The following is a 27,977-nucleotide window of genomic DNA, read 5'->3' as shown; positions in this document are numbered from 1 at the left end:
GATTCTCACACCACGGTTCAGTACAAGTAGATCAAAATAGACGTAAACACATCAGCAAGAGTTTGATGCTTTTATTTCCACTAGAATATGTCACAGTAAAAGAACAAAAATGCAAGCATTGAATTGAATGAAGCCAAAGTCTATCCATCATATATAAAATTTAATGTCAAATGTTACTCTTCACACGTTACTCTTTACACAAATCTCTCTCTTGTGACCTTCACGAAAACATCGACCGCGTCTGTTTCTCACTTGAAAATTTGTATTAATTCTTGGGTAAATGTTCATTTTACATCGCAAGTTCTAGCGATTAAGATACAAGTAGTATTTAGATTCAGTTGCACGATAAATTTCGGAGAAGGTTTTCTTTGACACGACGGCTTACCATTCGAAGAGGCGAATGTCGTTACATCTAGAGAAGAAACACAGGCCGAGACACCAATTACCGTCCCACAGGTCCACATGACCAGTTGCTATGTCAAAACCACAGTCCTGGAACACTATAATGCCTTCATGACCCTGTAGAGAGATGATACGAAGGGTGCACTCACTGAACACTACCTGAATACGTGTAAATCAAATCCATGTGTTTTCTTTTTTTTAAAATCTATTGTTCATTTACAACTACCACAGCCAAGTTGAATCATTACGCGAGTCACTTCACCACATAAGTTTTATGGTTCACCAGATCTTGAACGTTTAACTCTTAGTATTTTCATCATCATCATGGCAATCATCATCACATATGCTTTTTCTGTGATGTATGTAAGCAATAAAGCACACTCAGCGACGGTATACCACGATAATTTGACCAGTTCACGACATATATGCACGAGCAATAGCGAGTGCAATAAAGGAAGTGAACTGGTCAAAATCTCGTGATATACTGTCGCTTGGTGTGATTTATTGCTATTATCTCATAACAATATTTCGAAATTCTAGCGTGGAATGCCAAAAATGGATTTTTGCACAAGCTGAGAGGTCGTATGTATGCCAGCCGTGGTATATCGCCAATATACCACGGTTCTTTTTGCATCTCGACCAATCAGAGTGCTGTATTTGCACCATCAATACTTGTATGATATATAAACTAATGTGTGTGGAAGTCGACTTTAGGCTGAGCGTTGAAATCGGATCATAGATTTCTATCTAGAGTGTATACGGGCCATACCAACATTAACACAATTGGAACTAATTTGGGATAATTGGATGGTGAAGTAAGGCCGTTTTAACCTGCAAATGTGAGCTCATCCGCTTTTCTTTTCACATTACACACTTGCTTTTATGAGTAGTTTGTAATATTATGACATTCAGTTATATGGCATCTGTAACTTTTGAGAAATTTGAAAAATATGTTAATCCAATTATCCCAAAATAGTTCCAATCGTGTTTCATTGAATCCATTAATTTCATGCAATTTGATGCACGACTAATTAAGACATTATCAGTATGCTTGATTTCCTCATTGACAACATATTTGTTGAATTTGGAGGACACATTTTCCAACAGTGTATAGGAATTCCCATGGGCACTAACTGTGCTCCCTTACTTGCCGACTTATTTCTGTTCTCATACGAGGCAGAATTTATCCAGAACCTTATCAAGCAGAAAAAGGTCTCTGTAGCTCGTACTTTCAACTTAACATCTAGATACATAGACGATGTTATTTCATTGAATAACTCTGAATTCAGTAAATATCTCGCTATGATTTATCCTCCAGAATTGGAGATTAAAGAAACTACAGAAACGGCCTCTTCTGCTTCATATCTGGACATTTTACTTGAATTTGACTCAATGGTCACCTTCTACTAGGCTATATGACAAGAGAGATGATTTCAACTTTAGTATAATTAATTTTCCACACCTCATCAGTAATATTCCACTCTCACCTGCTTATGGGGTATACATTTCCCAGCTTATACGATATGCAAGAGCATGCAGTTCATATGATGATTTTGTAGAGAGACATGGCCATCTCTCTTTCAAACTGTTAAATCAAGGTTACACCAGAGCAAGACTTGTCTCTACATTCAAACGCTTTTTTGGCAGGTATCGCAAGCTGGTAGATAAATACAATATCTCTCTTCGACAAATGATCACTGATGGCATCGGTGACATTGGGCCTTAGTTAGTGACCACTACCTATCTGACTTACAGATTGATATATGGCGGGTGCCACATGTGGGGCAGGATGCGCTTACTATTTTCGAAACACCTGACATCACTTCTTGGTCTTTTGGCCAGAGGTCCATATATCTTTCTTTCATGAATTTGACTTTGTTTGTACCGTCTATTTACTGTCTGTTCTGTGCTGTTTTGTGTCTATGTTTACAACTATTGTCTTACAAATTTTGACCTAGTGTTATTGGATTATGGATTGGTATGATTGCGATTATTTTCATAATACCTAAATCGACTGCGAAGCCTTCATAGACGCGCTGATAATTTGATGAATTGATTTCATTAATTAATTACCTCAAAGTCTGTCTGGTTACTGGATATGATGTCAGCGCTGCCTCTTTTGTCTTCCAAGTAGCAACGCATGGTGGGCACAAGTATGATGTAATTATCTCCGTCCGTGTTGGTGGCCCCATACCAGCTGCACCCTGTTTGGTCTATGTCGTTGATCGTCTTACCTAGGGAGAAGAACAAATCGTTTTCTTGCGTTCTTTTGTTATTGTTTTTTTTCAGTATTGACCAGAAATTCACATAACGCTGTATTCTGAAGACTATTTATGGCAAATGACCTGATTTCATTGAAGTACTTAATGTACTTCTTGTTGCAAATTATTCAGGGGACGATAGCTGTTGTAACTCTTTACGGCTGTTTCATTTTTTGTCGTAGAACATTAAAGGTCTGGTGAAATATTCCCGTTCTTGTGACTGAATATCTTCCAGGGTGCAATATTATTACACTTGCAGCAGAATCGCAACCTAAAAGTACGCGCGAATATTAATTTGTTTGATATTTCTATGCGTGGTTTTTTTATCGGGTCATTTTGCGATACTCAGGTCACGCTGTCAGCGGGAGTCATGGTGGGCCAACTGTGACGTCACAAAGGTGTTCATTTACATCGAATAGCAGTCCAACGCTGCCTTCTCTCTGCCCGGTATCCGCTAACAAAACAAAGTCAGTTTAAGTCTCTCTTGCGATCAGTGCAACCCACCCTGTGTTCGCGCTGCCTATTCGCCACGTTCGCTAGTGCGAATTTAAATCCGAAGTGGAGAAAAAAGAATCGATCCTAATTCGCCACAGTGGCGAAACCGATTTTTGATTAAAAAATATGGCAAAATAAAGAAAAACGTAGATTTTTTAGTCTTTTTTGTTGATCTGCACTTCTGTCTCTGTGATTCGCAGAAAACTGTATCTACTTCCGTATTATTGCGTTCTTTCCGTAGTGCGCATTTGCAATCGAGCCAAGTCTCGCGAGAGATTTACGTCATTTAGTGTACAGCATGCATAAATGATTCTTGCTAGAATTGAAACTTAATTTGACGTCATTTTGTCTAGTGTACAGCAGGCATAGGAATGCTCGCTCGCGAGAATTGAAAGTTTTGCGATACATAGCAGACATACTCATTTTAATCGCGGCCACAACCGTCGATGTTGCAGCTGATTTGCAATGCAGTCTAGGTGTTCCATGTTGTGCATTTAATCACGGTCTCAAGGCAAATGTTCCATGTTGCGGTCAATTTGCATCGTGGTCCATGATCCAGTATTCCCTGTTCTCCATCTTAATCGCCGTACCAACCACGCATTCCGTTTTGCAGTCGATTTGTATCGTGCAGGTAGAAATCTGCCTCCATGGTTTGTATCAAAGTCCCCTTTGATCTATGGGGCGGATAGTCCGAGAGCAGAATAGATCACAAGTGACTGTATTTGTATCGCGATCTCTACGTTCCGTGTTGTTGTTCATTTTAATGGTAGTCCCAATATTCAGTGTTGCTGTTCACGCAGCTGATTTGCATCTCGGTCCCAAACTTCCGTGTTGTACTTCATTTTAATCATGGTCCCGAGTACATTTTATGTTACTGTCGATTTGCATTAGAGTCAGACATTCCGTGTTGTAGACCAGTGCATTATAATGGTAGTCCCGACGTTCAGTGTTGGTGTTCATGCAGTTGATTTCCATCGCGGTCCCAACCTTCCGTGTTGTAGTGCATTTTAAGCAGCCTGCCAAGCAGTAATTCTGAGGACAAGTATTATAGAGATTTCTCCTTCAAAGTAGCCAGGTAGGCTAAGCCGATCGTACGAACCAGAAGAGACAAGCACATGATGGTTCAAACACTCAACACTTGGCGGGAACTTGGAAAAGTTGACAGTTGAGCCAGTCAATTTCTTGCCGCTGTCACAGCCACCAAAAGAACGTCTTCCCATAGTGAAGAAAGACACTGTACTGATCATGTAAGCGGAAACCCTTGAAGTTACCTCCGTTGGGAGCTGACGGAGGTGTGAAATACTTAGTTCCCTTTATGAGTTACGGCGTCGGTCAAACTTCAGAAAGCCGAAAAAAGTCGACTGGAGACGTTCGGCGGTACACGCCCACATTGCATTTTTCATTTGCATATTTTATAATCACGTGCGCTAAACGAATAAAGAAACGAACATAGCTGTTTTATAGACCATCAACTGAATTTCTGTCATTTTGCAACATGGGCGTTTCACCTGACATATTACTTTCCTGTTTGTCTCATCGCTAAAGTATGTTCAAATGCAAGTATAAGTCCTATCAACAGAATGTATTATAATCCCAAAAGAAATTCTGTCATTACCAATAATGTGTTTTTATATATATATATATATATATATATATATATATATATATATATATATATATATATATATATATATATATATATATACTCATGTAGTACACATAAGGGCTGTATTTACAGGTATGTAAGTATTTGGTCTTTGTTATGATGGTAGAAGTCGAACCACATGCCTTCCTTCACAGACAGGAAAACAATACTGCAATACGCTTTCATAAGTGACGGCTGTCCGAACATTAAACGCAAAAGTTTACATATGTGAAGGACATTTCACTGGTATTATTTGAACACGTGATTGCTATAATGTCAGTGTTCAAATATATGAAGCGAGATGACGAAATCCTCATTTGAGAATACACATCAATTATTTTTTCCTTGTGTTATATCGCTGATTGTGATTAAAAATCATCTTAGAGGTCGTTATGTAGAGTTAAAGTAAGCAAGTGCATGCACACACCTTGACAGTAAAAATCTAAAAAAAAACTTACCAGAACTGATCAGCGAATGGCTGACACGAACGGCACAAGTATTCACACGAATTAACCAATCTTGGAGCTTACATTTATGGATCAGCTCTTCTGACCAGTACTGGGAGTATCTAGGATAGTTATTCCACATTTTTGAAAATTTCGGCCATGTTTCCTCAGATTGATGAGTCTTTTTCCAGGTAGACAAGCCGCATGCTGAAAAAAATAATGCAGGTCCATTAAAGTAGTAAGGGAAAAGCGGATACAAGGAGGGGAATTTCCCTAATACTTGTTATCGCACTGACATGTCTATACACGCAGCTGACCTTTATACAAACTCAAAAAAAAATTACAGAATTACCTTTGGAACGGAACGATATGACTTGACCCCATTACATGCATGAGCACCCCTTCTGAACTGTTCCGATAGGGCTTCCATTCCCCTTCAGAATGGCTCTGTACACATACGTTTTGAGACATGTCCCCTTAGGAACGCACAGCTGACCTATATATGACTCCGTAGGGATGTCATCAAAATTTCCCTCCAGGCTGTGCACATACGTGTTGAGACATTCCGCAGCCACATGAGCACAACTGACCTATATATGACTACGTAGGACTCCGTAGGTGGCAGATAGTCAGTGGACACGTCCGATGTTCCCTTCTGAACGCTACATTGCTGCAATTTTAGAAATTTCCTCTGAACTCAAGTGATCCCTACGGAGTCTCTACGGAGTTAACTTTCATAACGCACACTCTCTCTAAAATAGTATAGACTTTAATCCACTATTTTCAACAGAGACCATTGCATCACTGATAACATAAACTAGAGCAAATATTTTATCACTGTGGTCGTCAGTGCCGGCATCCTTCACTGCTGTATCTTTTTTTCCTAATTTCAAGTTGCACACCATCCTTTGTATTAATTACCCTTAATCCATTTTCCATGAAATTCAATATCTTGAAAGCTACGCAGATCGATAAATAGACAGAATTTATTCTTCAAATAATAGACTTCATCCATATCAATTTCACACCAATCTTTATCTTCAGCAAAATGCTGTCGTGCTTCGGACCAAAAATGTCTCGGTATCATTTTCTGTGCGTATATTTTATTCACAATGCCCTCAATTGTTACAGACACAGATTCAGTAGATGGATTGGAGAAAAGTTCGCTATTCAGTTTTGACTGATTCTGATCATCTCTAGTGAAGAGTACTAATATACCTCTCATGCTACGACGTGGCACATTAACATTTTCATTTATAATCATGTCCCATTCATTGAATGGGATTGTTCTAAAGTGTTGCACATGTTCGTAGAGAAAACTCTTATCATTGTTGTCATATCCGGCTGTATCTCTCACGAGTACGTCATCCTTAAGCATTTCATACTCCATCTGAATGTTTGTTACTTTATTATTGGCTGCACCAACTGCGACAATTAACTGGGAAGCGGGTGCAAGTGTAATTTCCCATTCTAGGTACCGTTCAGTTTTTACGGCCGGGGGGGGGGGCCCGGCAAAATCCAGGGGGGGGTCATCATAATTTTGGAATCCGCAAAGGGGGGGTCATCGCTTTTTCACTGGTAGGAAAGGGGGGGTCACCACATTTTCAAAAACATAATACAAACAATAAAGTTCACTTTATGCCATGGCCATGATCGACCCTCTTTAGCGGCGGGCCGCTTCAGAATTCGTTCGACTCTGTACAGCTCTGTTCCGCCAGCTCTGCCAGGGACACTCTGTAGTTCATCAGAATAGAAAGTGCCAAGTATTTCCTCTCCATTCAGATCTTTTATCTTGTAAATGGGCGGCGTTCCCAGTCCAGCTGCATACACCACTTTTGTAACTATGAAGATCTCCTCTGTCAAGTTTGGTAAATATCCTTTCCTGAAAGTGGTCTTGTATTTGGTAATTCGAACCCGTTCTCCTTGCTTGAACTCGGAGGTGTCGCCTCCGACTGCCATCTTGGGACCACATAATGTATAAAATGTCTGCCAATCACTCTAGATTATTTTTCACGTAGATTATAAGTTAGCTGAGTTTGCAACCACTCCTGCACCTCTTTCTTGGTCACTTTCAGTCCGGCGGCACGCGCTGCTTCATATTATTTTTGTACCCCTCAGAAACCTGTTCGGGGTTGTAATATAGTTTTCTTAGAGTTCCTTCAGGTTCGGGTTTGGGTTCCATGATCAGCTATATTATACAAAAAATTGTACACCATACGGGTATCGTAACAAAATACAAGTTTACTGAATGGCCTATTTTTCAATTGCCTGACTAGATCCGAGGCCACTGCGGCCCAAAGGCGCCCTATTTTGGGCAATACACATTTCGCCACGCATACGTTGAGTATGCGTACAGAGAGTAAAATCCGCCTTCCGCGTCGTGTTGACAATTTCGCCGGATTTCCTTGCTGCACAGCAAAACATTGATGAAAAAGTTGCATACCCTATTTCCTTGACATGTTGCCCTTTCAATTATCTTATTTTGCCAAGAATATCACAGAAAAATTGCTAAAATACCTAAGCGATAATAGTCATATGTAAAAGTACGTGAAAACACAGCCAACAGCACAAATGATGGTTATCTCGTCATTTCATAAAAATAAGATGGAAACTCAAAAAAATAAAACCATAGAGTTTTAGTTACCATTCATGATATGTGTGATCTCAAATATTGTAAACTATGATGGCGAAATGACAAAGTTGAACCAACGGTTTTTTCAGATGTATTTTTCATTTTACGATACGGCAAATAACCTCGAGTTCCCATAGAAAACAATGGCGTCTAATGTACACACACATTGCACACTTCTCGCCGGTTCAAATTCCTCAATTCTGAAACAATGACGGTGAAAATTGGCGCTGTGATCCTCTCATTGATAAACGATATTCTATTGGTTGTAGATTTTTGAATTTCTTGATCAAACTTGTTTTATTTGCATTGAATTTATTCCGATCACTGAAATTTACTCCTGCCCTTAATAAAATGGCGATCTGACAGCGTTTACATATACAGAAGAAGGGTCTTTAATTGACGCATTTTAATCAGTAAGCGTCTCGTAAGTTGTACTGACTAAATACCTTTCAAGTTGTTGTAGTGTATACAAAATTTGGGCAAATATGAATGATGAAAACTGCAGAAAATTGAAAAAATAACACAGAACGGAGGCGAACCGGCACAGAGTGTCCACTGTCATCATGCAGTGAACGTTATCGATCGATAATCTTTTGTCCGAAATTGATACATTGATGTCTTGCTCACTTGCAGGTCGTTCCCTGCTCACAATGGCGCCAAACTTGGCAAAAGTGAACGAAAATATGCTGAAACGTAAAAGTATTACCAAAACTGAAAAATATGTCATCGATTTTATTTGAGTACAAGAAACCAACAGATACATTTGTGGTATGGCTTGTACGTCAATATATATATATATGGGTAAATGTGGAAATATTAACACTGAGGCGACGGGTTCCCACAAGGCCGATCTCATGTTTCCATGTTTGTCGGTCGGCAGTTGTCAGTTTGAGCAGTTATGGTCTGAACTACCCTGAGCTGACATGTGATCTTTACTGTGTTGATGTATTCGAGGTTCGTACAGCCTAGGGAGCCGTATGTAAATTTCGAATACTTTTTGCATAATAAAAAATATTTTTATTACGCATTTGAGAGATTACAGACCGGGGAAATCGACTGTTAGCTACTCAGATGCATTTTTCATCGCACACCGACTCGCTCTCTGCCAAAACAGGAACTGCTCTGAGACCTTGTCTTGCGATCGTCCGATGCAATCATCGTTGTAACTCGATCTTTACCCCAAACGCAAACGTGTTAGACTCAATCATTCACTTCACACAACCACACACAAAAGTACATCGTACTCACCGATAGTTTGCGAGTGAATGTTTTTTTATTTCCATGTCAACTGTGTAATAAAGGGTTGTAATACCGACAAATGTTCAGTCCGTGCATAGTCAAGTTCTGCGGTCCTCTGCAAATGGCATTCACACATTGTGATCTCGCCAGCACGCTTGTCTGTACCGTGGGTGACACAGTGGTAACTGGCAAGTGAGGCAACAGTTGATTGTCTCATGAACACGATTTGGATGAGTTCCATGGCCTACTATCCGTCCTGCACGTCGACACATCACGCAACTACGTCTTCTGTCCGGATTGCGACCCATTCGATGACCAACTCTTTCCACATTGGTAGGAATGAGACGCGGTGCTGTCAGACTTGTTGTTCTGGGGGGCGTTGCCGAGATGAGAAATTACCGATCAGCTGTTTTGCTACTTGGGCGCGATCCACTTTGACCGTATCCATGAACTGATGCCATGTTGTGGAAAGCGTTCATGAGTGCCTTGTTCAGCTTGTGGTAAAACACTGCTCTGTGCCACCGTGGCGATGATCGACCTGGCGTGTAGTAAGCCAGCTGTTGATCGGTCAAGTCAACACCTCTGAAGTACTGATTGTACATTACAGCAACGTTCAGGCATAGTACTTCAATTCATTCAAAAGCACCGGTTCTTTTATCTTTACATCGGCGCCTCACTAGCGCTCGATTCGGTCTTCGTGCAGAGACTGCCGTGCTCATAAATTTCACCATTTTTGTGTCTTTCCAGGCACATACTGTCATTGCGCCGTCTTGAAATACCGAGAAACTACCACGTGGCCATTGCTCTTCGTCGTCAGCATCAGGCGGTACGACTTGTGGATCATAGTTTGCGGCATTCTTTATTTCATCGGGTAAACCTAAGGTGTACATTTTGCAGGTTCCCGTGGCAGCAATATTATGCACGTAGAGATGGTCAAACAACGGGGCAGAAGTGTAATATGAGTCCATAATGACATGATGTCCTAACTCATAGTAAGGTCGAATCAGCCGGGAAACAACTTTCCCAGGTCTATTTCCCCTGAAAACTCGGGGGTCGTCTGCAGCATCGGGATCAAGCGGGTGATGACAGTTATCAGCGACAGGTTGATGGACTTCGTCGTTGAAAACATAACCTGTGGCAGACTCACAGAGAGTGTAAACTCTCATTCCAAATTTGTGCGGTTTTGCTGGATTTTAGAGAACATTCTTTGTGCGGCCCCGGTAGGGATGACTCCTTCGTCGATTGCCAGTTCGCACATCGGGCTCCGGTGCATTCGGCTGTTTGCATTCACTCGATCAATGACATTTCGTACTTTCAACATCCTATCCCGTTTCTCACTTATTTTTTTGGCTGTATACATGGCTGTGTTACAAGCACAGTACGGCTGTGTGCTGTAGTATAAAGATCGCATCAGTAGCTTGAAGCGATCACAGGAAAAAGTTCTCTTGACGAAATTATGACCGAAGCAAACATGGTCCGACCAATACAGCTGGATTTCAGGCTGCCAGCGAATTCCGAATAGCACCATCACTCCAATGAATGCTCTCATTTCGACAACTGTCGTCGGTGTCCAGGCCGATCTTTGCCGTTCCCTGGCATTTGCCCTTCTCCTTTTTCAAACGTAACAATTAGTGCATCGGGTAATGAATCTTATCAGATCCTCGTCGAATATTTGCAAAAACCATTCGACTTCTGAAGCATCGTCTGGCAGTGGGTTGATAAGCCCTGGCTCTGGACCAATGAACTCCGGTAAAAGATCGAAATTACCAGTTCGTAGGTCTGTGTATGGTCTGTTCACGGTACCACCGGCAATACTCGTTTCGTAGTATTCCTGTCTATGCTCTATTTCTTGTTGCATCGTGGTTTCTCACTGCCTGTAATATACAAGCGAGAGAAAGAGATGAGCTTTACAAACCAATGTTTGACGTCAGCGGCAACAGATGTGCTGTCTAAAATTCTAATGTTTGCGTACAGTGTAAACACTTAGAGGTCACACAAACGGACGCATGTTTCCCAGGCAGAGAAACGGTAAACACCGCCGATGACAAATAACATTCAATTGCACTTCATTTTTCATATGTATTTCATGATTCTATTCAGATAATAAATTCATGAAATGCATTTTTTCTTTGATATGTAAATAACGAACACCCCAGGTTGCTACACATTGAAGTATTTTCTCACTTTGCCCAATATTTCATGCATCGTTCTTGAGAGAATAGATTGTCTGGTTATTGATAAAAACCAGATGTTCGCGCGATCCGACGGCTGAGCGAGGTCGTGCAAACCTTAGTAGAAAGGAAGCAGTCGCCGCAGTGTTAATGAGACGACCTGATTACATGAGTGGCACGCGAGCAGATGTCGATCGATATACTTTTGAAAATAAATTGATACAATGTTCACTGTCGTCATAAGCAACCGACTGAAGCGCTCTCAGGTAGGAAATATGCTTCGTGGAATACTGCCCAAATAGGCATCCTTTTGGCCCGTAGTGGGCCTCCCGCTCTGAGATCTCCATTCCATATTCTTTTATAATAGTCTTGTTGTCTGTCTTGCTCGGTGTGTAAAAAAAGTACTAACATCTGTATGTTTTCCCAGAAGAGTTTACTGATACTGGTATATTGTTGAGTCAGAACCATGAAACATCACTGTGCTTCTTCATATCTTTGGACGAGGCGCAGTTGTCGATGATTTTGAGAGTGTTAGTGCCGACCCATTCCTTATGTACGAAGGCGAGTGTATTATCCACAGCATCGAATCCATTATTGTTCATGAATGTCGGACAAATGAAGAGTACATATTCAAATTTGCCTAAGTACGGTCCGGTCAGGAGATTCATCACATACTCCATTTTGCCAGAATTTGTTGACCGAGTTATAATCATGTTGAAAGGTGGTGCATTTTATCTATATACTGTACATAAATCCCATGAATGTGGCCAAAGATAACAAACCAATTTTGCTGAATTCATAAACCGTGTCCGAGCCAGTGTCTGCTACAGCAGACACTGGCACATTTGCCCTCTTCCGTTCTGATAGGTGTTAGACCAGAGTCTCCCCTCAGAGGGATGAAACTATTGTATTGTCCCTACTATCCGCAATTTCGGAAGAAATAATAGCGTGGTCGGTCTTTGTCAGGCAGCACATGTTTTTCTTTCCAAAAATGGTATGTGTGTAATAAAAGCCACTATAGGCGGACAGGAAAAAGTCGCGACCATTGTATACAGCTGCAGGCTGCTGAAAGGATCCGCGATTAGTGTAATATATATACCATAACCTAGACCTGAGTTTTGAGACTTCCCACCGTGATATTGAAAGTCAGACTCTGTGGGGTTTATATTCCCAAATTTGGTACAGAGAAGTTCATATTTCACGAGATTGTATGGATTATCGCCGGCTTTGAAGATCCCTTCGTCCAGGAGTGCACCCTCCATTCATTAAGGAATCGACATACTGTAAAGTATACATTGACATGACAGAATGATATTTGCGGCGGAAATTTGTTATCGATGAGATGGGCCTGTGGAATGCCACAGCCATTGGTGCTGCACCATACAGCGAAATTCAGTTGCTGGTCCCAGTATATCATGTGCGGACCGCCCAACCAGACATTACTTTCTTTCCCTGATCGATGAGTGATTACGTTATCTTTGAATTTATCCCACAGATAGAAAGTAAACTTATCTGTCGGCGTTACTTTTTATTTATTATTTTATTTATTCATTCTGACATCCAACAGGCATAGCCCAATAACTGGATGCAAACAGAGAAAAATTAGAACATGAAAAAGACAAATTACAACATGCAGAAACTAACAAAAAAGGCACTAAACAAGTAACAACAGAGACTGACAAACATAAAAAAACTCTCGGTAGTAAAATGACTATCAGCAAGAGATAATAAAACAGATGACACTTAGGTTTTAAAAGCACTAAGACTGGTAAACAAATCAATATCAAAACGATAGACACTATTTAAAAGTGACATTGCCCATGATGAAAAACAATATTTAGACAGGTTAACACGGTGATTTGGTATCCGGAAAAGGTCAGATGACCTGATACGCCTTTGGGGCACAAAGAAAGACTGATGCCGTATGTTGTGGGTTCAAACCCGATTGAAAACTAGCCGTATTTTCTACCCTGGGTTGGTAGCTCTGCTGGTGGACAGAATTGTCCCCGAGGTTATCGTTCGCCCAGTTAAAGCGATGAAATTAGTTTCTTTGCCTCGATAAAGTTCGTATGTGCGATGTGTGATAGTGAGCATGCGTGCGTGAGTGCTTCACAAACTCTACAACGTGTGGAGCGGTCTCAGTCAGAAAAATGTAACAACTTAGCTGGCTATTGAACCACTCTTTTTTTAGTGGAGATTTAGCCGAGCGGTTCTCTCTGTGGCCTCTGCGCTAGGCGACTGATGCCGTATGTTGTGGGTTCGAACCCGATTGAAAACTAGCCGTATTGACACACTTGTGAATAAAACAAAGATCTAAACCTTGACGATGAATAAAAAGAGGCGAAAGTTTGAAATAAGAACATAATGTAAAACAATTATCAGCATTGTACTCCATACCCTCCTTAAAACAAAGATATTTAATAAATTTCTTCTGAACTCGTTCAATTCTATCAATGTACGACTTCTGGTGTGGAGACCACACTACCGAACCATACTCAAGGATACTCCTAACAAGTGCAATGTAAATACTTTTGATGGTAGTGGTATTAGTGAAGTCGCAGCAAGTCCGTTTAATAAAACCGACCAATTGATGTGCTCTTTTGATTGTGCAATTGATGTGGTGTACAAAGATTAGACTTTTGGAGAAATAAACAGCAAGATCCTTGATGACATCAACACGTGTGTTTGATTGCTTATAAAGCTTATAATTGGAATTGAACGGAATACGCTTGTTGGAAAATGAAATAACAAAACATTTTTTAAAGCCCCAGTATTTGTAACTTTTAACCTTTTTTTATGTCCGAAATTACATATTATTCTCTTAAATCCATCGTGAAATGTTGTTCAGTAAAGAAATAAGCCAAATTTGTGCTCCTGTAGTGACATACAAACGCTAAATATTGCCCGATCGAGTTGGATTGCCGCGCGGGTTTGTTGACAACTTGTAGGCTGTGCACGTGATCGAGAACGCCGATACTGATGACATCATCGAGCCTGCAACATTCCTGGGGCCTTGCCATGCCACGCCACACTGCCTGGGTAATCGCCCATGGTCGCCGGCTAAATGACCTGCGAATGGTTTTATTTTGTTCTTCTCCGTTCAAATACGTACTGCTACTGTATTTCAGAGGATACAGAACTTTGGCAGAGGAGGCTGACATTCTATTCTGGTACAGTGTGCGATATATACGGATTATTCAAACTGCAGTCGGCAGTGCACCGATGCGCACCCTGCAGTTGGTCACTCAGAACTCCGGGTACCGATGTAAAATCAAGACGACACTATATACACTTGGCCCACTTCTGTAGGCAAATACCTATCAAAATTGAGTAACTTGAAGTAATAAATTTTACTGATTGTCGCTTTAGCGGCAAGGTGATTGCAAAATCGAAGCAACATAGTTTGGCAATGTATGGTGAGCAGTCGAATGCAGTGAACGCGATGGCCTTTGGCAGCAAGTAAGGGAACCGTCAGTATTTACGACCTGGGGGTCATTCAAAAATTGAAAGTTGTAAGGGGTTGCTCAAAATGTTTTTTCTTTGTCTTACTCTGTCCTCAATGAAATAATGATTAGTTGATTATATATATTGTACTCTGATACATATTAAATAAAAAGAAAATAAATACTCTAACAGTACAAATAAATATCAACTAGATGAAGGAAGGCAAAAACCTACAAGTAGATGCTACTACTAGCAATACTTATTATGAAAGAGAAGATAGTGATGATGAGAATGATATCGTTGTTCATGTACGCAATGGCACCAGCGACAGTAAAGATGAGGATCAACACTGGTGATGATGATGTCACACAGTAGTTTTCTGCAGTCGTTACCAGGGTTGGAAGGAGAGGCTGGGTCATGGAGAAATGTTCTCGACAGATATCACTGTAAGTGCACAGGATCTAGGACAAAACTGAACTGTTGTGAATTCATCCTTTATATTATCATAGAAATGTATATTTTATTTGACTTGAGTTCAACAACCATTTGGACATTTAACCATACCATAATGACATGCTACCCATCCAAATTTAGCAATACTATATGGTCGGAGACTGCTTATTAGGTGAGCTTTTATGTCTACATATTGTTACGTGGGCTCAGGTAAGCCAAACTTTCTGTTAGAGAGGGGGTTACTCAAAGTTATCATGGTTGGCTGGGGTGTGACTCAAAATTTCGGAGTTTCTAATGTAATTCCTCCGACCCCCAGATCGTAAATAATGACGGCTCCCTAAACAGCTGTGAACGCCTGAGTCAGAACGATAGGGACAAGTATACGCACTGCTGTATCTCAGCGAAAATTTAGAAAAAGACAATGGAGCTACTGCTAAGAAATTTACAGACTCTTGGCTCTTGATGCATCAGTTACTGAGCTTTTACACTGGTAAAAAGGCATTCTGAATACAGCGGTAAATTTCCTCCCAAACGAGAAAGGATAACACGCGGGCATTCTGCAATGGACGCTGTCAATTTTACCTTGTTGCAGGCCCCACACCAATCTCGGCCCGGCCGCCCGCTGCACTTTTACAGTCTACCACCTCCATAGTACAGCCTTACAGGACTAGTAGCCGGCCAAACACACAAAAAACAACGTCGCAGTGTAAAATCCGTAGGTCAGAACCGTAGATCATAAATTTTCAGAACCAGTGATGTTTACTAGTAAAAGTTTTGTATTGATCACTTCATTTAGGTTTATGTGAATGACTTTCTCATCGAGCTGCGTCTACATGTAATTGTCCCGGGCATTGTCCATGCAAATTTGGGGCCTGCCTTAGCTCCCTCCGATCGTCTGTAGACTACAGCCAAACTTACAGCCCTGAGCAAATTGTACAGTTGTGAAAGTCAGATATATGTATCATGAACTTTATACAAAAATATATAAACAACAGAATCAAACCAAGAGGTTAGTTTGCTGTCGGGCCGGGTGCGCAGGGGACGACTTTGCAGTGAGGCCAGGATCTCTCTTGTGATCGAACTTCTAAGCTTACAATGCCTGGAGCTCCATCGCATCGCAGCTAGCCGATAATTGTACTACTGTAGTCCTTGTGAGGATTAGATACCCGTTACGTTCGATATTATTTTGAAATACTTTTAAATTTAATAAGTAAGACTTTTGTACTGCATTCAAGATATAATTTTTCCTTTCTGAGCGTTTTCAATTACCCCGTACGGCAACAATATGCGAAGTTGATAGGCTGTGTTGCCTGCAGCGTAGCCTGGCCGTACACAAAACTTCGTTTGAGTAGACGGAGCAGAATCAGTCCCGTCACTTATTTTAAACGAAATTTTCATTATACTCCATAATGGAAGAAACGACTAGTTCAATGATTACAATGGTGAAGTGTTGAATTTTTATTCATATATGTTTTTCTCTCTCAATTCATTCAGCAAACTTGATCTCCGTACCATCGCTCACAACCCGGGGTCACAACGTGCAGTGCCTTGCATGAAGCTTACAATCGACTGCCTCCGTCTTTAGTTTAGCTGTTCAAGACGTTTGTTTGCACGCCTCATTATAGTCGGAACAATCTGTAAACACTTACATATTTATATCTTTCCGGTATTTCACCAAACTTTTGCGCGTTTTTAGCTGAGTCTCCAGTTTCGATGGACCAGACCTTTCGAAGAGGGTATGGTTTCTACGGACGCCACAGTAAAACTTGCGTAGATGTGGTTGAGCATGCGAGGTGGTGTGATTACGTTTCGTTTCGTGTGTCAACAAAGCTGACTTCTGGTCCGGACAAGAAGTCATTTTTCACTCCTTTTACTGTTAATCGTGAGGCAGGCTAGGCATGTAAACCATGCGATTCAGTATTAATTATGGTCTACTTTCACATACTGAGGATGTCATTTTAATCCAAAATAAGAAAAAAATTGTTAAAAGTTACAAATACTGGGGCTTTAAGATTTAGTTTAACTTGCCATGCTTTGCACCAATTTCCAACAAGAGAAATATCTGATTGCAGTAGCCTGCAATCCGATTAAGTTTTGATGATCCGAGAAAATTTCGAATCATTGGCATAGAGAAACATGGTTGAATGATGGATAGACATGGGCAGGTCATTAATATATAAGATAAATAAAAGCAGACCCAGTAGTGAACCTTGAGGTACACCAGAGGGAACACACATCTCCACAGACTCGTGCCCACTGATGACAACCCTTTGTCTCCTACCCTCTAGGTACGAATAATAATTTAATTTGTAAACCAAAAGCTGATGATTAACTGAATCGAAAGCTTTTGAAAAATCAGTGTAAATGGTATCTACTTGAAAACCAGTGGAAACAGCCTCTGTAATAAACTTGTTGTATGACAGAAGATTAGTGGCTGTTGAATTGCGCGGAATAAACCCATGCTGAGAATCGTGAATAGCACTTTTAACATGATTGTAAATATACTTGTGAACTAAACCCTCAAAAATCTTGCTAAAAGTGGCAAAAGAGAAATTGGTCTGTAATGTGTGACATCGTTTGCACCAGACTTAAATATCGGAACAACATTTGCAATTTTAAAGGCAGATGGAAAATAGCCAGCACTAAGAGGCTTATTAAAAATAATGCAAAGCGGGACACTTAACTCATCTGTGCACTTTAATAAAAATACATATATTTCTAAGTCCATGAGAAGAGGTTTCATGTCGTTCGGTTTAAGAGGAATATCCGCATGCTGTACTGTTGGTATATGTCCACCGGTGGCGGTTTTATTCAGCTGAAAGGCAATCAAGAATGTACTCATGACTGTAATATGTGACTCTATATACAGATAGAGTTTAAAGGAGGAGAATATTCCCTCAGGAATCCCTATTGGAACCGTACCGTTAGGGGTTCTTCTCCTTGCTGATACTGTATTTTGGGTAAAGGTTTAAACGTATGTTTTATTTTTTACTAAGAATAGATAACATATTGCAAGCAATGGAGAATTACGTAAAATCAGCGGCAGCGGCTAATGCAGCGTCTACGCTGGCCCAAGCAGTGGCGTCACTGTCAGGGGCCTCAGACGCCCGATCCATAATAGGAACGAAGCGTGAAAAATACTCTATATCATTGCAAGTGGACAAAGTAAGTTATTTTTTGGCAAGGAGCTTTCAAAGGAAAATGTGGAAAAATACAATGATGATACGGTTAATAAAGCCTTTAAAGTCTATGAAGCGAAATACAGTTCCCTTATAAGTGATACTGTCACTCAAAGTTTCATAGACCTAGGAGCCCAAGCAATCAGTCAGGCAGTTCCAATCGATGACCGAGAAAACTATGCCTCTAATCTTAAACAGGATTCCATTCTAAACAGTGAAATAAAACGGATATAAGGACGCATAGCCTACACACGGAGACCCCTACTTGCTCTAGTTTCAATTGGTTTAATAATGGGTAAACATATAGATTTTAAAAAACACCGTCAAGGACAGTGTGCTCACATTTGGTTTGAATTGGTCCATTCGAGAAATATTTAAACAAGGAAAAACAAGAATGACAAAAGCAAATAAGGTCTCCAACTTAGGTACTGATGGTCATCTTTAGGAACATGCATATCAACTTCTATAGCAATGGGACAAACAGATCCTAAATACATAAGCAAATGTCAACAATATTAAATAGACAAAGAAGGTTTGGTAGAAAGAAAAGGTGGGATTGGGTAAAAAAAAGTACAAGGGATCTGTTAAAGGGGAAGTTTACCAAGGATGATTTTTACATATGTGGTAGCTCTGTGGTCATTTACCCAGGAAAAACTATTTTCACCATTTATAACTCTCAAGATTTTTTACAAAACCGATAAAATAGTACAGGAAGTTGCACATGTAATTTGAATAATGGGAAAAGAGCTCCAAACTTGGAGCTTGCATAATGTGATATGGAAGGGACCATCTACGGACGGGTATGGCCCCACACATAGGCCACTCACAGTAACACGGTAATAGACAGCAACACAAAATCTGACAGTGGACAGTTTATTATAAGTGAATCATCGATTATGCAAGGATACTCAGTATAAACAAAAGTTATGTAAATACGCACAACCTGTTTTAAGCATGGGTGAGTGGACAACGCCATACCCATGGGAAAATGGTCCCTTCCATAACACATTATGTAAGCTCCAAGCTTGGCGCTTTTTCCCATGATTCAAATTACATGGGCAACTGCCTGTACTATTTCTATCGGTTTTGTAAAAAAATCTTGCGAGTTATAAATGACGAAAATAGTTTTTCCGGGGTAAGTGACCACAAAGCTAGCACATATGTAAAAATCATCCTTGGTGAACTTCCCCTTTAAAAGTAATGCTACCTCATCAATCTTCTAGACCCAACCCCCTCCTGAATATCAAATGTTCCATCCCTTGATATTACATAACACCAGATGACAGGAAATGTATTTACAACCTTGGGAAGTTTTTAATTAATGCAATGAGTGTTATCATTCTAATGTAAACAGCACTTAAGTTAGTTACAGATGGTGAAATACCTTCCACTGTGGGCGGTGATTACAACATCTGGAATTATCCTTGATCCAAATTTCTCATCAGTTCTTGTCTTACATGGAAAAGTTGCAAAAATAGGTCGGCAATGAAACAATTCACCTCGGCTTTGTTTTCTGGATCAAATTTTCCTACAAATTGATACCAAATATGACAAAATTATGTTCACAGCCTTCGAAACTGTCTCACAACATATCCTGGGTTGGTGTAGGTCATTTAGGGTCACAAACCAAGAAAATTACCTAAAATATACAAATTTGGGTGTTTCCCCAACACTTTGAGCAGAAAATTTATCTAATAACATCCCTCGGGGCTTTATACCAAATTACAAAGCTATCAAAACAAGTAATTTTGAGAACAAGTTTTCTTGACCAAAAATGACAATATTGTCTTAAAAAAACAAATTTGTATATTTCAGGACAATTTCCACATATCTAACTATTGTTATCTATGTACGTCTGTGTACCAAATATAAAAGCTGTCAGTCCAGGGGTTTTAAAAAGAAAAAATACTGTTTAAGATTTTTTGACCAAAAATGACAAAATTGCTCCAAAATAGTAATTTTCCCAATTTTGTCATAATTTCAACAAATTAGAAGAGTAACACCCTCGCAAAGATCTAACCCAAATTTGAGAGCGATTGGGCGGGCGGTTTCAGAGAAGCATTTTTACTGAAAATGAGAAAAATCACAAAAATTCCGCAAAAATACAAAATTAAGGATATCTTCACAGTATTCATAAAACTGTATAAGGTTTACCTAAGGTACTTGCACACAAATTTTCAAAGCAATCAAAACAGCGGTTCTCGAGATATTAATTCTTGACCATTTTCACATTTTGTAAGCTCATTTGCATAATTTTGGCAATGCAGACTTCATTTGAACAAAATCCTATCTATAGCCCAGGATGCATCCACACACCAAATACCAAGCTGAAATGTGCAGCGGTCAGAACTTAGCGGGAACAGCAGTGCTCTGATTGACGGAAAAATTAGACATGATAAGGCCCTAGAAAAATTTGAACATGACCATAATGTCTGGTCAGAAAAAAAGATTACTCCTGGCTGATTGGGAAAGAGAAAATCAGGTCAAAGATATACATGCTGCGGCCGAATTAACCCTTTCACCCCCAGTTCCCTGTATACAGGTCCAACTTTACCATAGAAAACAATGGATTTGGGACAAACCATGGTGGTGAAAGGTTTAAGAGATACAGATGCAGAAATAGTGGAAGAAGTGGCGGCGTGTTCTGATAGGGGTTTCGAAGGGGTGGAGCAAGTTCAATTCTCAGATCAGATTATTATCAGCCCAGTTCCGAGCAAAAAAATATGAAATGATCTATGTTGTTTGGTTATTGGTCATAGGATGGTTTGTGCTTCGCTAGCTTGCTGATGCGCTAAGTACAACAATTCAATACAAAAGCTAGTTGGCCAGTTATTGAAATCGACTCCCTTTACGTCCTGCTCTGTTATCCAAATACGCATTGAACTCATGTATCCTGAGCCCTTTCTCTATGGCATAGTGATAGCAGAGTCACCACTTTTTAAGTCATAGATTACCTTTTCACTTATTTCTTTTGTATCACGGACAGGCAGTATTTGTAAACAGTCCTAGGTTTTTGCCTGTATGTACGAGCTTCCACCCAAGTCGCTTGTGTTCGTAACGTAATTTCCGGTCACATCAACGACATCTGAATGAACTATGGGTGAAGGTCGTCAACAAGCATACAGGGTGAGGGTGCAAGCTGAGAACTGCGTTGAGATGGAGTGTATTAACAAACACACCAAGAGTTCGTAAATTGTAGTTGTCAGCTTTCACACATTATATTTATTACAGACGGCCGCCAAAACACTACAGGACACAAAAATTGAGGTGTGGCATGGTGAAAGTATACTGTCCAAGTACTACACATGCACATGGTTGACATTGCTACACATTTTCAAATGTCTCAGAAACACAAAAATTACTTATCAAAATGAAATAAAACTACATAGTCCTAAAGATGAATGTTCAATGTACAAATGCTTTGTGTCAAAATCTTCGGATGGCAAAGATTACATACCTGACAAAGTTGGATTACAAGAGTACAAAAGTGATTCACCTACAAGACACAAAATGGTGGTCACAAGGCAAAGGGTTTGCACGTGAAAACCCTATATATATACACGAATTGGTCGCCACTAACGTTGAAATGTTTGGCACTTTTTATTCATTACGTAAATGAGTATGTCTGGAAATCTTTAAACAGAAATTATTCCAAGTCAAATATGCACTTAAATTAACTTTCCACAAAAACCATGTCACATATTTATTCGTGACTTACATGAAATCCGCTCTCTTCAGACTCATAGTATTTTTTATAATGGGGCTGTCCTCTAGCCTATCTGAAAAACCAATGAGGTTGGCGAAGCTACCTGTAGCATTAAAATAGTGTTTAACATCTTAAGCCAGTGTTAGATAAACATGGCTTGTCGGCAGACTTATTTCGAAAATGAGTTTTTGTGGCATCCCGATTTTTTTTTATCGGATAGTTGGAAGTATCTCCATAAAAAAGATTCAGAATACCTTCAATATTATCATAACCATAGATAGAGACAAATAGTGGTATAGAAAATAGTAACATTTCATTTGTTAAAAAAGATACAACCATTTACACTTTGGATATCAGTACCATTCACCTGAAGCGACTCATTTAGTTTGAAATAATGATCTTCCCTAACATTTTGAGTTCAGAGGAAATTGCTAAAATTGCAGCAATGTAGCATTCCGAAGGGAACATCTGACCGTCGTCTGCCACCTACGAAGTCCTACGTAGTCATATAGGTAAGCTGTGCTCACGTGACAGCAATGTGTCTCAACACGTACGTGCACAGCGTGGAGGGAAATTTTCATGACTTCCCTACGGAGTCATATATAGGTCAGCTGTGCGTTCCGAAGGGGACGTGTCTCAACATGTGTGTGTACAGAGCCATTCCGGAGGGGAATGGAAGCCCTATCGGAATGGTTCCGAAGGTAATTGTGTAATGGTTTTTTGAGTTCATATAAAGGTCAGCTGCGTGAATAGACATGTCAGTGCGGACAAGTATTAGAGGAATTCCCCTCCTTGTGTGCGCTTTTCCCTCACTACTCGTGAAGAGCAAAAAAGAAGATAAATAGAAGGAGCAAAGATTCGTTTACAACAGACGTGGTGATGAAAAACGTCATACTGCAAAGCTCATGGAAACAGAGAGTTAAAGCTGAAAGCGCTCCTGATATGGCATGCATGCTACAAGTAAACGAGAGAGAGAGAGAGAGAGAGAGAGAGAGAGACAGAGAGAGACAGAGAGACAGACAGACAGAGAGAGAGAGAGAGAGAGAGAGAGAGAGAGAGAGACAGAGAGACAGACAGACAGACAGACAGACAGACAGACAGAGAAAGAGAGAGACAGACAGACAGACAGACAGACAGAGAAGGAGAGTCAGACAGACAGATAGATAGACACACAAACAGATAGACACACAGACAGACACTGACAAAGAGATAGAGAGACAGAGATGACAGAGACAGAGAGACAGAGACACATAAACAGAAAGACAGCGACACAGAGAGATAGAGACTGAGACAGAGACAGACAGACAGACAGACATACAGACAGACAGACAGACAGACAGACAGACAGACAGACAGACAGACAGACAGACAGATAGACACACAGACAGACACTGACAAAGAGACAGACAGAAAGACAGATAGAGACAGAGAGACAGAGACACATAAACAGAGAGACAGCGACACAGATAGATAGAGACTGAGAGAGAGACTGACGGACAGACGGACGGACAGACAGACAGACAGACAGATAGATAGACACACACAGACACTGACATAGAGACAGAGACAGAGAGACATAGACAGAGACAGAGAGATAGAGATACATAAACAGAGAGACAGCGACAAAGAGAGATAGAGACTGAGACAGAGACAGACAGAAAGACAGACAGACAGATAGATAGATAGACAGACAGACAGATAGACACACAGACAGACACTGACAAAGAGACTGAAACAGAGAGACATAGACAGACACAGAGAGACAGAGACACATAAACAGAGAGACAGCGACACGGAGAGATAGAGACTGAGACAGAGACAGACAGATAGACAGACTTATAGACAGACAGACAGACAGATAGACACACAGACAGACATTGACAAAGAGACTGAAACAGAGACACAGAGACAGACACAGAGAGACAGAAACTCATAAACAGAGATACAGCGACACGGAGAGATAGAGACTGAGTCAGAGACAGAGAGTCAGTCAGACAGACAGACAAACAGAGGCAGAGACAGAGAGACAAAGTAAGACAAACAGAGAGACAAACAGACAGACAGATGAACGTAGAGACCGAGGGACAGAGAAACAGAGTCAGAGAGACAGAGACAAAGAGGGAGGAGAGAATGAAAGATAGACTGTAGCTCGTGTTAAATGCATAAATTCAAAGATAAAATATACAGGAAGTCTCGAGAGCTTTATTTTGCAAGAAAGTAAAGTATGTCGTTAATCTTTTGAATTTTAAGTATTATTCGCCGAATAGCCACCCTCGAGCACTTTTGTTGCGATAGTGGGTGGATCTTGCTCAGAAGTGAGAGTACTGTACAATTCCTTTATTATTTTATACCGAGAGACAATTTAGGTAAGAATTCGACTGCTATGTAACATGAACTTAGATCGGCACAATGAGAGTTAAAGACGCCTCAACGAGGATCTTGAATAAAACCAGTCATGAAACACAGACAGTTCGAAGGGACATTTTCTTGAAATATCTGAGGAGGTTAGCTATTCATCATACTCCTGTATAAGTATAACAGATAATCTCATAGAATGGTCGTTAACGAAGTGTTAAGGCACTGTTTCGGGACTTTGACTTGAGGTTTATTGACGGAAGAGACGGTCTAGGCCACAGTCAACTGTCGTTCCTACCGTAGAGTTTTGATGACAACGACAAACACGGACATGTTGCTAGGGTGAGGTCACGCACCTCGGCGACAGACATTCAGACTCTCAAACTTTTACAATTCTCTTCTAATATACCACATGTGGGGGTTCATTTTAAAGCTCTTGGTGAAAGGAAACTTTACACCGGCTTAGTTTTTCGAAATTCGAAAATTTTTATTTTTCTCCATAGAGTTAACACAGGGTTGTCGGCAATTTTGAATTTCTATTATCGGTAAACTTGGGTAATTTGTTTCTCTAGTACCAAAATTTGCACGGTAACTCCCTATTTTTATTCTTGATTTTGAAAGAGAATGATTGAAAGATTCTTTTAGGAAAGTTAGAGCAAAAGTCTAAGTCTTTTACTTTAAACCCCTGTGCGGGGTCTAAAAGACCCCTAACTCATCGAAAATTCACAATGGCGCTTGAGGGACAACTGGCAACAGCAAGGTAGACTGCTCCTTGAAAATCAGCCGAAGCGATTCTCAAACAAACATTATTGGCATACCATAAATATAGACTGTTTCATAAACACTTAGGCCATACAGGTATCCGCAAAGTTTCACAAAGCATTTTAAAATTACGACGATTAGGGGCAAATCGCTTTCGTAACAAAGGAAATGGCCCATAGGGAACAGTCGTTCCATGATTCAAACATTTGTCAATCATTCAGTGACGCGCAGAGGTGTAAACTGGTCAAACATTTGCTGTGAATACGAGAACAATTACGATGTAAACAAACCATTGTACGCTTCGAGTTACATGTATATTGGCGTGCACACAGGATAAAAACTTCGTGGTTGTCATAAACTATTTTACTAACAAGCGTTTATGATGCAATGACATCGCGAAAGTGAACCCTTTTCGGATGTGACTTAGCAAGAGATGAGTCAGTATCGGTACGATGTATTCTGTATTATACAAAACTGTAGGCAGAGTCCATAGTTTGCATTGACAAAGACATCGAAAACAACTAAACATCAAAGCATGGCGGTAGCCTCCATGATCAATTTAATTACAGTCAGTCAAAAGAGAGCCACGTTTTTTAAACAGCCCCTAAATCAACGGTCGAAAGTACCGGTACGCTGATATAGGCCTAAATGCTAGCCCTGAAAACGGCCGTATGGTTTGTACATGTACACGTTATCTCACACATGGCAATGACATGTCGTGTTCGGAGGGTAGGTAAGGTTTTGACATGCCGATTGCCCCAGTAACGTTTGGACTTCTGTTATGGGAATTAAACAAAGCTTGTAAGACATCAAAACATTGTATTTGTCAGTTCAAGGTGAGCAAGTGAGCGTCATCACCCGATCTTCTTTGAAAGGGGTGTCCGAGATCGGCTCATTGAGTTGGTACTATATGCACTGCATCGTAAGATTTCGACAAAGGTTGGACTTTAATTTCTTCAATAACGAAGATATCTATGAACCCAGTCCATGGTTCATCCCATTGCTCCGAAAATAAACATAACTCGTGATGAGTTGTCCGGGTCACCCTCAAGCAACCGAGTAGCCGACTGCGATCGCATACAGATACATCGTGGTAAGCGAAATTCATGGAAATCTCGATCCTTCCGTGATGCAGTGAACGTACTTTCTTTTTAGCGATCGGTCATGACGTCGCGTCGTTCACCTATTTCCTGCCATTTTCCTGACCGTGTTTCTCAGTCAATGTTCAGATCGATAAGTCGTGAATTCAACATACGAAATTGCCAGCTTCGGATTATTTTTAATGTTTATTACGTTCTTGATGATTATTTTCACAACGTACGACGCCAATTCCGTATGTAGATATGGCGGTCAGTAGCCGAATCATTCTCGAACGATGACATGACCCCGAAACGCAGCAAAAACTTCAGTAGATCAACTCAGCAAACTCCTGTTTGATGAAATTGATATTTTTCCTTGTTTCTTTTTTCTTTTGTGTATTGTGAAGGCTGTACCTATAGTTCAAGCGTGATTTGAGAGCAAACAGATTACGGAGATAATGCAAACGATAGCAACCGTTACCAACAGACTCATTATACAGAGACATGCCCACAAACGCCCACCCAAACTTGGCATTAATCCGAATCCCGGTCCATTTCGCGCCGGGCTTTAAAGGTGCATACTACCTTAATTCGACGAAACTGGATCTCAGGAGGCGACAATTTTTTTCATTACATTGACATCACCTCTGTTTATCTTTCGCTGATTTTATAGTCTCGAGTTAAAAAATCTACTTTTTTGTTCTGGTGACTGAGAGAACTCCAAACAAAATAGAATAATAAGCCTCGGGTGTCGAGTAACATAAGTCTCCTTTAAAAATCACACAAAACTGTAATAGTATTAATCTTACAAGGGGAGAAAGTACACATGGGAATTGTATGACACTTATGACATATCAATGTTTATAGCAGCACCTTGGAGTTCCTATGATAGCAATACCAATTACAACGTTGAGTTTCAAAACATACCTGATGCGGTTGCAATAATTGTCAGGAACACGAAAACAGTCTTGATGTCCATGCTGATGAATAGACAGTCGAACGATGACAGGGCGTCGGTGTACTTTCGAGTTTTAAAGGGTGACCTCATCACTCCGCCCATGAATACACTTACTATCAGGAGAATGGTTGTCTGGAGCATTATTATAAGACTTATTCAAGTGTCTCCAGGTGATGTAAACGGTGACTGAGTCCTCATTATTTTTACTGCACACGGAACATGTAGATATCACACAGCAAGGGACAGAAGAAATTATATCGTAAATCTGATTATGCTATACAAAGGTTGCCTTTCAATGACTGGCTGTCATAAGGCAATAATGGAAAGTTCCCTCATCTTGACATTGGTCATTCTTATTATTGATAACATTTTGTGCTTTTTAAACACTGGCCAAGAACGTCAACATGTGCTTATGACAAAAGTCAGCAAAATTCAATGTCATAAACGTATGTATATATATATATATATATATATATATATATATATATATATATATATATATATATATATATATATATATATATATATATAAGAAACTGTAGAAATTCAGGTGATCCCCAGTGGAGCGTGGAATGGGGTGAAGATAGAAGAAACTTGGGTTGATACACACTACCACACCTGGTTGTTAGGTTCCGAACGTATTTATTATATAATATATTATTTATGTTTGAGGTATAATAAATACGTTCGGAACCTAACAACCAGGTGTATATATGTCTGACATGAACCGCGTCAGCGTGGCGCCTGGGA

At 40.2% G+C, this 27,977-nt stretch overlaps 1 protein-coding gene across 1 annotated transcript; it reads right to left on the bottom strand.

The window, feature by feature from the left end:
• Positions 1–81: 81 nt before the first annotated feature.
• Positions 82–27,394, bottom strand: LOC139125354 (uncharacterized). Its single transcript, XM_070691448.1, has 4 exons — positions 27,197–27,394; positions 5,262–5,456; positions 2,476–2,636; positions 82–519 (listed from the first exon to the last, which is right to left on the bottom strand). The coding sequence occupies exons 1-4, from the start codon at positions 27,366–27,368 to the stop codon at positions 382–384; spliced, it is 666 nt and encodes a 221-aa protein (XP_070547549.1). The 5' UTR covers positions 27,369–27,394; the 3' UTR covers positions 82–381.
• Between the last annotated feature and the right edge of the window lie 583 nt (positions 27,395–27,977).

This window comes from Ptychodera flava, chromosome 3 (assembly GCF_041260155.1).
Source record: "Ptychodera flava strain L36383 chromosome 3, AS_Pfla_20210202, whole genome shotgun sequence".
In the NCBI taxonomy this organism is placed as follows: Eukaryota; Metazoa; Hemichordata; class Enteropneusta; family Ptychoderidae; genus Ptychodera; species Ptychodera flava.
The sequence above is the reverse complement of the archived record's forward strand: the minus strand, read 5'-3'. Positions and strand labels throughout refer to the sequence as shown.